The following is a 12,165-nucleotide window of genomic DNA, read 5'->3' as shown; positions in this document are numbered from 1 at the left end:
CCGTGGGGCCTAAGAACAAGCTAAAAACTGACTCGGAGTATAACTATGGTCCTAGAGCAAAAATTCCCATGGGTTCCGAAGATCCCCAATAGAGAATCCCAGCTCAGAATCAACAGAAGTAAAACCTGGTGTGTTCCGTGAGATGAATCTATTACCTAGGAGATAAAATGGTCATTGAATTCCAGCACTAGAAGAGACTTATGAAATTTGGAGTCTCAAGGGCTCATGAGAAGAGGCGCAGACGTGAGTTAAGGGAGCAGCTGCGGGCCAGTGGGGGCTCTGTCTTCCATGCTTGGCTTCCAAATGAGAGGATTTTCCAGAAAGTACTTGGAGAGTAAATCCAGTTTAAAATTTGTTTAAAAACAAATACCTTAATTTTATATGAGGACCCCAAGGTTTGGGGAAGGAATCCTGGAGTGTTGGGACAGAACTGGCAACATGCCCCGGGTCTCCTGACCCTTGTCCATGATTCTTGTGACGTGTCTACCATGTCAATGCTTTTCCAACTCTGAATGTAGTTCATTAGTGGGTCAGTTGGTGAGGAATCGGTAAAATCAGTTTAATCTGACGTGACTAGTATCTCAGAAAAATGAATAGAATATCAGATATCCAAGAACGTCCTATGCAGTAAAAATTAAGTACTGTTTCATCAAACTACACACACACACACACACACACACACACACACACACACACATAAACACACACATGTGAGGATACTGGGCTACAAGATAAAATATTTCTTACTGTCGTTCATATCAAAAAAGTTTCAAAGCCACTTTACCACCTGCAAAACAAAACAAAACAAAACAAAAAACATGTCTCTTTTACTCGTAGTTCAGCCATTAGCAGTTTTCAGTTTGCCTCATTAAAGACCACATGGTTAAACAGACCCAGAATGATACTTCTCACCTCACGGAGGAAATCCTATGAATCACTAGCCTATTGCACCAAAGATGGTTATTTCACAGATGAGGAGAAATGGACAAAGAACAAATGTGTGGTGGAGGCAGGAAGGGAGGGGGGCCAGATACCTAGCCGAGAAAAGAAAGGGTCATCTTCTTCCTGATATGATTTACAAATGACAGGAATGATTTCCAACTTGCATCCTGTGCAACAGCACAGGGGGAGCTTCAGACATATTAGCACCAGCATATTTCCAAAGTGCATTTTCCAAGCACTTAACAATCATTAATTAGTTAGAAACATCCTTTCAAGGTCGGGAGGCATAATAGTTCATCTTCACACAGCAGAGCTTTGGAGACTTCAGGGAAGCCGAATTGTACAGCACCTGGATAATTACTGTGGGAAGATTAATTGGGTTAACTGGCTGTGAAGAATCTTGTGATAAAGCATTATGAAAAACGCTGCCCCCGTCACACTGTGAGATGTCAGAGCTGGCATCCTTTGTGCCTAACAGCTGAAAGCTGCCTCCATGGGAAAGGATGCAAAGTCATTAAAACAACTATGAATTACCCTTTGCTCTCTCTCTCTCTCTCTTTTTTCTTTTTCAGAATTGTAATGAAGTGACAAGTTTTCTGTGGTCACAGAGTGCCTGAGTCTCTTTGGGATTAAAGTGTGAAGTGGGTTGTGTTGGGAATTGTGGTCTAAAACCGGTCCCTAGGTGGGCAGGAAGAGGGAGGAAGCAGCGAGTTTCTGAGCCCAGAGGTCACATCCTGCAGGTGGGTGGGTGCTGGTTCTGGGGCGGATTCCAAACTCTGTCCTCATCAGACACGCACTCAGTGCAGTGAGGGCTGGTGCAGGGAGAGGGAGGAAGGCGAGAGTGGTGGGAAGCAGAGAGCCAGACTCCTGGACGGTTACCCCATTTCATTTATGGCCCAGGGACAGCACGCCCCACCCACTAACGAGACACCAGGGAGCTTTTGGCCGGAGGTGGAAAGCGAGCTATCTTGTCCATTTATTTCCCCGTCCCTCCCTCCAGACCAGAGGGTGGAGTCACTATACTGCTAGGTGCCTGAATGACTCTGAGCTTCTCGAAGCCAGCTGGTTGGTCTCCCCTGTGCCCCTGCTCATCTGAGTCTTTCTTTGCTCTCTCCCACCACATCCTCCCCAGGAGCCAGAACTCAAAAGACGCCCGAAAAGCATACGCTTGAGCAAGAAGATGGAGCTCTTGGCACTGGGAAACCCAATAGCCTGGCGGGGCAGACATGTGTTTCTCACTGCATCCGAGCCAGGCCCTGGCCCTGCCACCAAATAGCTTTACGATAATTCATCTCTCTGCTGTATGGATACTGGATAATTCACCACATCTTCAGGTGGCCTCGATTTCTGAATCTATAAAATGAACGGTTCCGCTGAAGGATCTCTAGGGTTCCTGCCTTATCGATGCATTTAGAATTATGGGATTACTATTCTACCGCTAAGAAGTTCTGGATGGTGAGAGGGAAGCCTAACGAGCTGACGTCCCCTGTGACCTGTACACTGAAGCTTCCTCGTTGCCCAGGATGGAAGGAAGAGGCCAGAAAGCAGCCATGTTCCAAGCTAGGTCAAGAAGGGAATTCAGAAAAATGGTGTGGCTACAGAGAGGCCACTGTGCAATCGTGTAAGGGTGGATACTGCCTGAGAGCAAAGGGAAGGCGAAAATGCAACGCGAGAGTAATTTACATCTACATTTACACTAAATGGGTTTATCATAATTGCTGTTATTATGATTAATTCCCGAGGAATTAAAGAAGATCAGCCTTTTATTGCACTGCGGCTGAGCTGACTGAAGTATTCAAACAAATAAGAAGGTTAAGAAGACACAGATGCAAAAGGAAACCTGCTTTATGCCATCTAAAAAAGAAACCTACTACTTAACTAGATAAAGGTGGGGGGTGGGGGCGGGGGGGGGGAGTGGGTAAGAACTGCCTCTTCTTGGCACTGAAATAAACTGCTTTACAGAGAGATCTGAGACCTCATTTTCTGGCCAGTGAAGAGGTCTGGTGACACAGAACAGGGTCCACAATAGGACTCTCCTCTCCCCTCTCCTACTGCTCACAGTCTCACCCGCCTTCTGTGACTCAGTTTACCTGTCGGGGAAGGAACTGCTGAATGACAGCATTTCTCTTTACCTTACTGATGCCCCAAATGTGTCATCATCCAGACTTCCAAAAATGTCAACTGGTCCCATTTGGTCCCATTATTAAATAACTAACATTTACTGAACATCTACTATGCTGAGTGCTTTATAGTCACCAATTCATGGACTCTGTCTCGTAGATGAAGTAAATGTGGCTCAAAACTTTCAACAGACTGTCAACAGTCACATAGCTAGCAAGTGGCAAAGCCAGAGTTGGAACACAGATCTGACTCCAACACAATTCAGGGCACAATCACATGGGCCGTATCAGATTTCGAATCAACGGGTTCCACCTCTGACAAGAGCTTGCTTCACAGACCTTCCCTTAGCAGTAACATGGACCCCACCGAGGGCAGAGTGGCAAAGCCAGGGGGGCCACCAAGAGGTCCACAGGCTAGACGAGGCCAGCTTGGCCATATCAGCACATGTCCAGCTCAATAGGACTTCAATTCTTCAAAGATCTTTGATTTAAAAGGAAAAAAAAAAAAAGTCCACGGGCTCCTAAAACACAGCAACTCATGGTAGGCATTCCAGCTTATGTAACACAGCCCGTTGGCCTTATTTCCATCTCCCATTAAGATGAGTGATTGAGTCTGTGCATTAACAGATACCTTGGCATTCATTTGGAGCCTTATTATTATTTTTTCCAGGCTTTGTTTTTTTGGACACATCCAGTTCTATTGCAGTCATTCAGACGCCAAAGAAAGAAATCATACATAAGGTAGAATTCAACTTTTGGTATTCTGTGGAGGAAAGGAAGACTTCGCTGATAGCTGGATGGGCTTCGTCTGTTGTAGAACTACTGTCACGCTCTCCATAATGACTGCGGACTATTGATTAATTCTTCTTGGGGACAGTGTTGCTCCATCAGTCATTAAATAAGCTTTCTTGCCAGCGTAAGTGCAAGAAGAAAGATGTATGGACTTGTTATAAAGTGTATCTGTACTATGTAGTGGGCTTTGGAGTTCTAAGGCAGGTCAATTTCAGTTTTCAGGGATGTAAGTAGCCAGGGAACCCGGTTTGTTGCAACGGAGACTCATGAAATACATAAATCTCTAAGCACTGGTGGTACTCTCTAAGAAGACTAGGAAAGACTGTTTACAAATCACACACAAATGTAGACCACAGAATTTTGATTGGCTTCACCCACCCTTATCAATGCCACTCATTTTCCTTCCTCCTCTCAGCTATTCCCCACATCCCTGGACTATGATCACTCATTCAGGTACTTGCACTCACACCTTTCTGCAGTCCAGTGCAAAGGAGTCCCCTCCAAAGGTCAAAGGCCCATGTAAACCAGACAAAAAGGGAGCAGAAAACAGAAGCCAGTGTTCAAACCACTGCTTCCTTTTTTTTTTTATGTTTATTTATTTTTGAGAGAGAGAGACAGAGCGTGGGTAGGTGGGGGGTGGACAGAGTGAAAGGGAGACAGAGAATCTAAAGCAGGCTCCAGGCTCTGAGCTGTCAGCACAGAGCCCGACGCGGGGCTCGAATTCGCGGACCACGAGATCAGGACCTGAGCCGAATTTGGGTGCTTACCCCGCTGAGCCACCCAGGGACCCCGCTTCTTTTTTTGTTTTTGTTTTAAGTGCAGTTCCAGAGTTGACTATCCCACTTTCTATCAGGCACATGACAGTGCTCATTCTCTCTCATCAGTCCATACTAATCTCTGCCTCTTAATGACCTGGCCTTCCTGACCAACACTTAACTAAATAAAATGTGAGAAGACATTTTTATCACACAACTTGAAACAGCCTGGGCCCCATTTCTAGCATAGACTCGGGGATCCTCGAATGGAGCCCCGGAGGTAACGTTTTGAGCCCCATTACCGCTACATGATTCCACGAACCTCGCCATCACAGTACTTTTCCACTTGCCACCTTTGAAATCCCCTTCTCTTCGGTCCCCAAACGCCATTTGACCACCAGAGAAGATACATGAGGGGAGGCAGCAAGCTTAAGCAGCCTCACCCAACTCTCAAGATACACACTGCACCCATACGGCACTCAGATCTAAACCCCGTATTCAAGCCAGGAATGGAATCCAGCTCTCAGGAGCGAAATCACTCACCTCCATTACACTTCATTTCCCATTCACGAAGCCACAGCTGAGCATGAATGAGGACGTAAGTCTTCTCCCCAACCTCCCCCGTTTTCATCTCTCCCTCCACTCGGGGTGCTGGCAATTTGTCAGTCCTCACCTCGCTTTAATGTGAATGGTGCCTTTGCTTCTCTCGTACCTGATATGATCTCAGACCTGCTTGCTTTTCTGGATAAAAAGGAGCATAAGGGAAGACAGGCAGGCGAAGGAAGAAGGCTGAGTGATGTGTGAACAAGCGGCCCAGTTAGAGTCTGAAGTTGGTTACCTGCACAGAGCCTTCTCCCAGAGAAGCCTTTACGGCCATTCTCATTGCAGTAGGAGCTAAGACTTGACTTCCTGTGATCCCACTGCACGCTGTGAGTGAGATCTTAAAAGAGATCTCCACCCCTCCCAACTCCCATGGTAGGCATGGTGACCCTCATTTTACACAGAAGATACAAACTATGGCACAGTGAGGTTTTAAGTGGCTTGCCAAAGTCACACAACTGGTAAGTGGAAAAGTGATTTGAACACAGGCACCTTTTGACCCCAAAGGCCGTGCTCTTTTCAGGAAACCCTACACTATTTCTCTGATCAGTAGATGCTTGACCCCTGGTGCCAGAGATGTATCCAGCAGGGCAAAGATGAGAGGGCAAGAGGAAGAATGCGGCATTTAGCACTGGCTGTGGTTAAGCTCAGGCATGGACAGTTGGCATTTCTCAGCTCCGTGCCTGCATACAGAGGGAACACAGCTGTGCCTCTTCTGTTGTGCCATCAGAGCCTTGCCTTGCCTCCCCCTTCACCTGCTAACATGTGAGGCATGGTCCCAGGGACCCCTATGGAGAGCAAAGGGGCCAGTCAGGCCGTGCCCCAAAAGAAGGTGAAACATAGACAATGTCACCAAGATTCCCCACTGACAAGTGCTGACACGAGGCCCCCAACAGTCGTGATGGTGGTGGAAAGTTTGCCAGTGATGATGAGATAGACCTAGTGTGGCGTGAACTCAAGGGGTCAGAGCTCGTCTGGCCCATAGTTTGCACACCGATAAAAACAACACACACGTAAACAAATTAAAGCCAGAAAAACTGAATAAGGGCTGTGGATCACAGCAATGTCCATATTCTGGCTGTGATATTTACTATTGTTTTGTAAGATGTCACCGCTGGGGGCAACTGGCTAAAGGTATGTGGGATCACTATTACTTCTCACAAATGCACACAAGTCAACAGTTCTCTCAATAAAAATGCCAATTACAAAAATAATACTCAAAACAAGAACTTCAAACAAAACAATCTCCAGACAGTGGAGCTGACGATTCTTTGATTCTTAGGGCCACCCTGGGGATGAAGTGAGACAATATTCCTCTGACCCAAGAGCACGGCTGGGCTCACGCTCCTTGCCCTGTCTCCCTGTCAGTTGTAAGCAGGACATTTCTGATTATGGGTGAACAACTCAGAGCCAAGTCAACAGAGATTGTAATGCTCTAAAAAAAGAAATCATGCCCTCTTTATTCCTGAAGAGTCTCAAGCACACATTTGGCACTCATCAAACTTTGCACAATGACTAATAACCTTCACCGGTGGTTTCGTTTCAGCTCCAGATAATTCTTCCCCCCAGATAGGCATAGCTGTGGCCCTTCTCCCTATGCACAATTAAGCCTGGTCCAGAAATACTTTACAATAAGGCCACGGCCCTGGAATTTGGCTGAAGAATGGGGATGTTGTTTGGGAAAATCAACTTTCTACGAAGCACAAAAGTTTTGCCTTTCATATTCTCTGAAGCTTTAAAATGTAGCCTGAAATCTCAACTAAAAACTTGAGTTTGCATTAAAATGACTGAACTTGGGGAGCCTGGATGGCTCAGTCGGTTAAGCGTCTGACACTTGATTTCAGCTCAGGTCATGATCTCACAGTTCATGAGATCAAGCCCTCCACCTCCATTGGGCTCTGGGCTGACAGCACAGAACCTGCTTGGGATTCTCTCTCTCTCTCTCTCTCTCTCTCTCTCTCTCTCTCCCTGCCCCTCTGCCTGCTCCTTCTCTCTCTCTCTCTCTCTCTCTCTCTCTCTCAAAATAAATAAGACTTAAAAAAATGTTTTTAAATAAAATTACCGAAACATATCAAAGAGTCATGTAATCTTTTGGGGGGAGTCAATTCATTACAAATACTGTTCTGTATCACTATGAGTGAATGAAACATACATGTCTGCTGCACTTTCAGCATCATTTTATGCATCTGGGAAACTTGGGGAAACTTGCAGGATCAGTGAATTCTCCCTCGCTATTCTGTCACTCTTTCTGACAGACTCACCTACATAATCATCTCTCTTTGAGGATCCCTTGCAGGTAGCATCTGAAAACCCAGGCTTTCACAAGAGGAATCATCATGCCAAAAAGCAAAAACCAAAAACGATCTTCAAAGTGGAGAAAGACATGTTTCTCCTCACCCTCCTCCATTCATTGAAGGCACGAATGCATCTTGAATTCAAATGTACTTTCCTCTGAAAGGCTATGCCAAATACCTTTTAGCAAAACTTTTACAGACCACGGACACAGACACAGACACAGAACTTTCCAGCTGGAAGGGACTTCAGAGACCATCTCAGATTGGTTCCACACGTGGGGGAGGGGCTTACAGCCCACCTTGTCTGCTCCCTCATTTCAAAACGAAGCCCAGATGCTTTAAGTGATTTGCTCAAGGTCATCAGGATTTGCACTCAGGCCTCTTGACCTCCACCACACCATGCTGTTGCTTCCAAAAATTACCTCTACCTTCCCTGCCCCTTCCATCACTGCCCAAAAAAGGAGAGAGGGAAGAAGATCCTTAAAAAGTCACGATCAATTATATGCAAAACATGCAGTCAACAAATAAACGTAAACACCTCTCTGATACATGCCCCAGGCCTCATTATGCATCTCACTGTATGATGATCACAGTGAAATGAGCAAAGAGAAGTTTTGGAGTAGCCAGGAGTCAGGACTGCTCTCAGGGGGGCCGGGTCTCTAGTTGTAGAGGGCTTCAGTTGGTAACTATACAATGATGCCGGATGGTTTCAGAAAGTTCTCAGCCTGAGCAGTGCAACACAGCATTAAATATATTTTATGACACACACAGAAATGTGGTAGTAATTTTCAAAATATAAGTCTCTCTCTCTGGGTACACAAGATCCTGGAAGCATTAAGAACAGCATCGTCTGCCCTTCTCTCCATTTATTTAGTGTTAATTCCTGACTCGCCAACATTAACTGGCTGGGTCCAGACAAATCAATCAGGAAGTTTTCATCATCTCTCCCACAACCCCGGCATATCACCTTAAAATTAATTCAAGAACACAGAAGTCCCAGCGATAGCACTGGCTTAAGTTGTCACATAAAACAACAGAAAGTTAAAATCCTCAGGCAAACGCACAGGCGCTGTTCACAGGAGCTGAAATAATGGGCAAAAGACGGCCGCTACCTCGGCCGTTCGGCATCTATTCCTGTAAAAGCCTACAGTCTATTCTTAATAATAAATGCAATAGCACACCACACCGAATCCTTTTCCAGGCATTTGCAATTCACCAGTTACACTCAGAAAGCACCCCCCCCCCCCACGCCATCAGTTCACTTCGACCTTCTGAAAAGACAACCGTTTTGAGCCATTTAAGAAACACAGAGAGAGAGAGAGAGAGAGAGAGAGAGAGAGGGAGAATATCCTGGTGGAAAATAATACACAGCTGTGATAATATCATGTTTTTTTAAATACCGTAATATAGTTTTACTTTTAATAATAAAAGATAAAAAAGGGGCGTCTGTGAATAATTAGAGATTGCAGTCTGAAGCCAGTTACAGTCACTGCAATTGATAATAAACTGAAAACCCCTTGAGAGCAGGTAAATGCTTTGCATCCCTGACCCCCTTGCTCTCACATTACTTAACTACCCTGCGGTTCTTGCATTACATCACCATTGAAGCGATTGGTTCCTGCATTTTAACTCTCTCCCTGTCTCCTCCGATTAGGAGCGACACCGCCGCAAAGAAACTTCGCCCGAGTTTGCTCTTTCTCGCTTCGCTTTTTATTTGTGGCCTCTTTGCTCCTGTCGCTCTGGCTTGCTCTGCCTTTTTTTTTTTTTTTTTTTTTTTTTTGCCCAACCCCGGCCTCGGTTCAACTCATTCAGGTCGCTGTGCTAGAACAAAAACTCTTATCAAAGTGAAAAGAAATGCCTCTTCGGGACGCGAAGAGGAGCGGAGGGGCTGGGGAAAGAGGAGAAGGAAGAAGAGGAGAAACAAAGACGGGCAGAAAGGGGAGAAGGGGAAGAAAAAGAAGAGAAGGAGGGGGAACGAAGACTGGAGAAAAGAAGGTGGTAGGGGCAAAAAAAATTCTATAAAATCGGGAAAAAAGAAAATAAAATTAAAAACAAACCTCATGGACATCACTGAGGCTGAATTCCCTCCTGAGGTGCAGAACATGAGAGCTCTGGAATGAGTGTGTGTAGAATTTGAGCCAAAGCTTAACTAGCCTGAGTGAGTCATATCCTTCCCACTTGATTCCAGGCCAAGCGATGATGTAATGCGCTGGCCCTTCTCTTGCGCCTAGCTCTGGCTCTCTCCCTCCGGCTCGCTCACTTGCTCGCTCTTTCTCCTGGGCTCGCCCTCCTCCCCCTTCTCCTTTTTAGCTCAGTGCTGGTGAAGTCACCATTTAAATCTGGCAGAACTGAAGCAAAAACTTCAATGTAACCAAAACAGCCCCAGGCCGAGTTCCAGACTCAGGGAGCCTTCGTGGTGCAATTGCCCTTAGAAACGAGTAAACAGAGGGGGAAACAGTGCTGCCTGGGGAGGGCCCAACAGCTGCCTCGTACTCAGAGAGGGACCGGGGGGTTCTGTGGTCCACTGGTTCCGATTTAAACACAATATGCTGGTTACAAAAAAAAAAAAAAAGAAAAAAAAAAGTCCCCGCGTTTGGAAACAGGAGTGGAGACACCAGCAGAGGTGGAGTCCCAGTGGGTGGACCATCAGGTTGGAAGGACAGGGCTTGACCAACCAAGACAGGTCCCCAGCCCAAGCTTTCCTTCAGGTGGCACGGTTTCCATTGCTCAAGGCTCCTTTTTTTTTTTTTTTTTTTTTTTTTTCCTGGAGCTGGATGGGATTTTCTGTCACTGGATGCCAACCACCGGCCCTCCAGAGATTTCTCACATCTGACCTCCCTGTCAGCAAGGGCAGCCCCACTTTGGGGCCAAACACGCGCCTGCGTCTGAAGCCATCAAGAACTGGGAAATCATAGTGGCTTCTCCCCCGGCCTGTGCTGGGCAGAAGGGAAAAGGCCCCCCTCCCTGGTCGCAAAACACAAGGCTTGTCTTTCTGAGATTAGCACCCCACTCTCAGGTGAGCTGTCCAAGGAAGAGGGAATTAAAGCACGTCCATCCTCAAAATGAAAGACAAGCTATCCGTTCCTCTACCTGCTGGGGGTGGGGTGGGATGGGGGGGGGGACCAGTGCAGGTGGGGCTGTCTGTGAGTTTAAAAGGATACAGGGAGAACAAACAGTATGTGTGTCTCTCCTTTAATTACAGAGTGGGGATAAACCAGCCTGGGGTGGTGGTGGAGGGGGGAGGGGGGTGGGGGGTGGGGGATGGGGGGAGTCAAACATCACTTCGCTAACAGCAGTGAAGCCCTTTTAACTGCAGATTCTATCCTTCACACTTCTGCCCAGGACTTTACCTAGAACAGTCCAGAGACTTGCTGCTTTGTCAGCACAACTTTTTTACCCTACCTTCTCTCCCTTCAATCTTCCTCTCACCCTTCAATGCCTCCTTTAAAAAAGGGAGGAAAAAAATGTGATTTTGAAAAAATGGGAAGTTCACTAGAATTTTTTTTAAATACCACAAAAGCAGAAGAAAGGCGTGGGGTTGCAAGGTTTGGTTTGGTTTTGTTGTTTTTTTTTTTTTTTTTTTTTTTTGGTTTGGGGTTGTGTTTTTTGTTTTTTTTTTTTTTTTCAAAAATAATCATAGCTTTTGCCAGAGTCTATTGGCTCTCATTGGTTTTGTGACCCATGAACTGAATAGGTGCTATAAACATTTGTATCATCTCCTGTTGGCAAGCGGAGAGGATCCCAACTCCTAAACTCCGCAGTTCAGAGAAATCTCTCCGTTTATTAAAGATCTCTGCTGCTGGGGACAGGGCTGTTAATCTGAGTCCCTTGGAATTTAAATCACAGCTTCAGGGAATATTGCCGCACTCAGGGCGAAGAGTTAAAAAGCAAGGTTTGCCCAGCCGTCTGCCTGACCCTGGGGGCTGGGGTGGGGAAGAGCTTTCTCCAGCCGTCTGCCTGGAGCATGACATCCCCAATTGATGCTGATGCCACAGTTGCTGCTGTGACACCTTTATCAAGGCAGGCAGCTCTGAATTAAAGGTGATCAGCCGTAATTACAGCTGGCGCCACTAAAGCCTGTGGCCTGACAGCGGCAAATGTGGTTGTTATAAAGTTTGGTCCACCATGTCAGTGGCCTGTATAACTCATTTACGTCTGACTCGCCAAGCAGCTCTTGATTTTTCTTCTGATGCAGGGAATAAATAAAACAAACTCTTCAATCACTCCTACGAGCCTTTCTTTCCACTTCGAGGTAGGTTGACAAGATTTTATGTAAACTACCGTCTCCCTTTCACAGGAGCCATTGACCATGATGGTTAATATAAAGCTAAGGAGTCTGCTTTTGCCTTCTCTGCTCTCTGCAACACCCTCCCCCCCCCCCCCCCGCCCCATCCTCACCTTAGCTTTCGTATTTAAATGTTTTCTTTACATTATTATTTGAGGCACCTCAAAATGGATATGCGGTAGAAGTTTTCCAAACTGCCATCTTCCTGTAACCTCAATGGGAAAATGCTCCTTCTGGGATCTTTCTTAGACAACATCATGGGGGGCAGGGTGAAGCTGCTAGAAAGAGGGTCCCTGTCCTTTTTTTTTTTTTTTTCAGTAAAATAGGTAAAAGGGACCCTGCGCTCTAGGTAAAGATGATATAAAGGGATTACATTT

General features: G+C 46.1%; 1 protein-coding gene across 5 annotated transcripts in view; it reads right to left on the bottom strand.

Moving 5' to 3' along the window:
- The window catches only part of CREB5 (cAMP responsive element binding protein 5), a 417,870-nt gene that overhangs the window by 118,571 nt on the left and 287,134 nt on the right, over nucleotides 1–12,165 (bottom strand). The window contains exon 1 of one of the 5 annotated variants that reach the window (XM_047850981.1): nucleotides 9,561–9,609. The exons of the other annotated variants lie outside the window; for them this stretch is intronic. Coding sequence (XP_047706937.1) covers nucleotides 9,561–9,607 — 47 coding nt within the window. The 5' untranslated portion in view covers nucleotides 9,608–9,609. Of the gene's footprint in view, nucleotides 1–9,560; nucleotides 9,610–12,165 lie in introns of those variants that run through there. 5 annotated transcript variants of the gene reach the window in all.

Source organism: Prionailurus viverrinus, chromosome A2 (assembly GCF_022837055.1).
Source record: "Prionailurus viverrinus isolate Anna chromosome A2, UM_Priviv_1.0, whole genome shotgun sequence".
Lineage (NCBI taxonomy): Eukaryota > Metazoa > Chordata > Mammalia > Carnivora > Felidae > Prionailurus > Prionailurus viverrinus.
The sequence above is the reverse complement of the archived record's forward strand: the minus strand, read 5'-3'. Positions and strand labels throughout refer to the sequence as shown.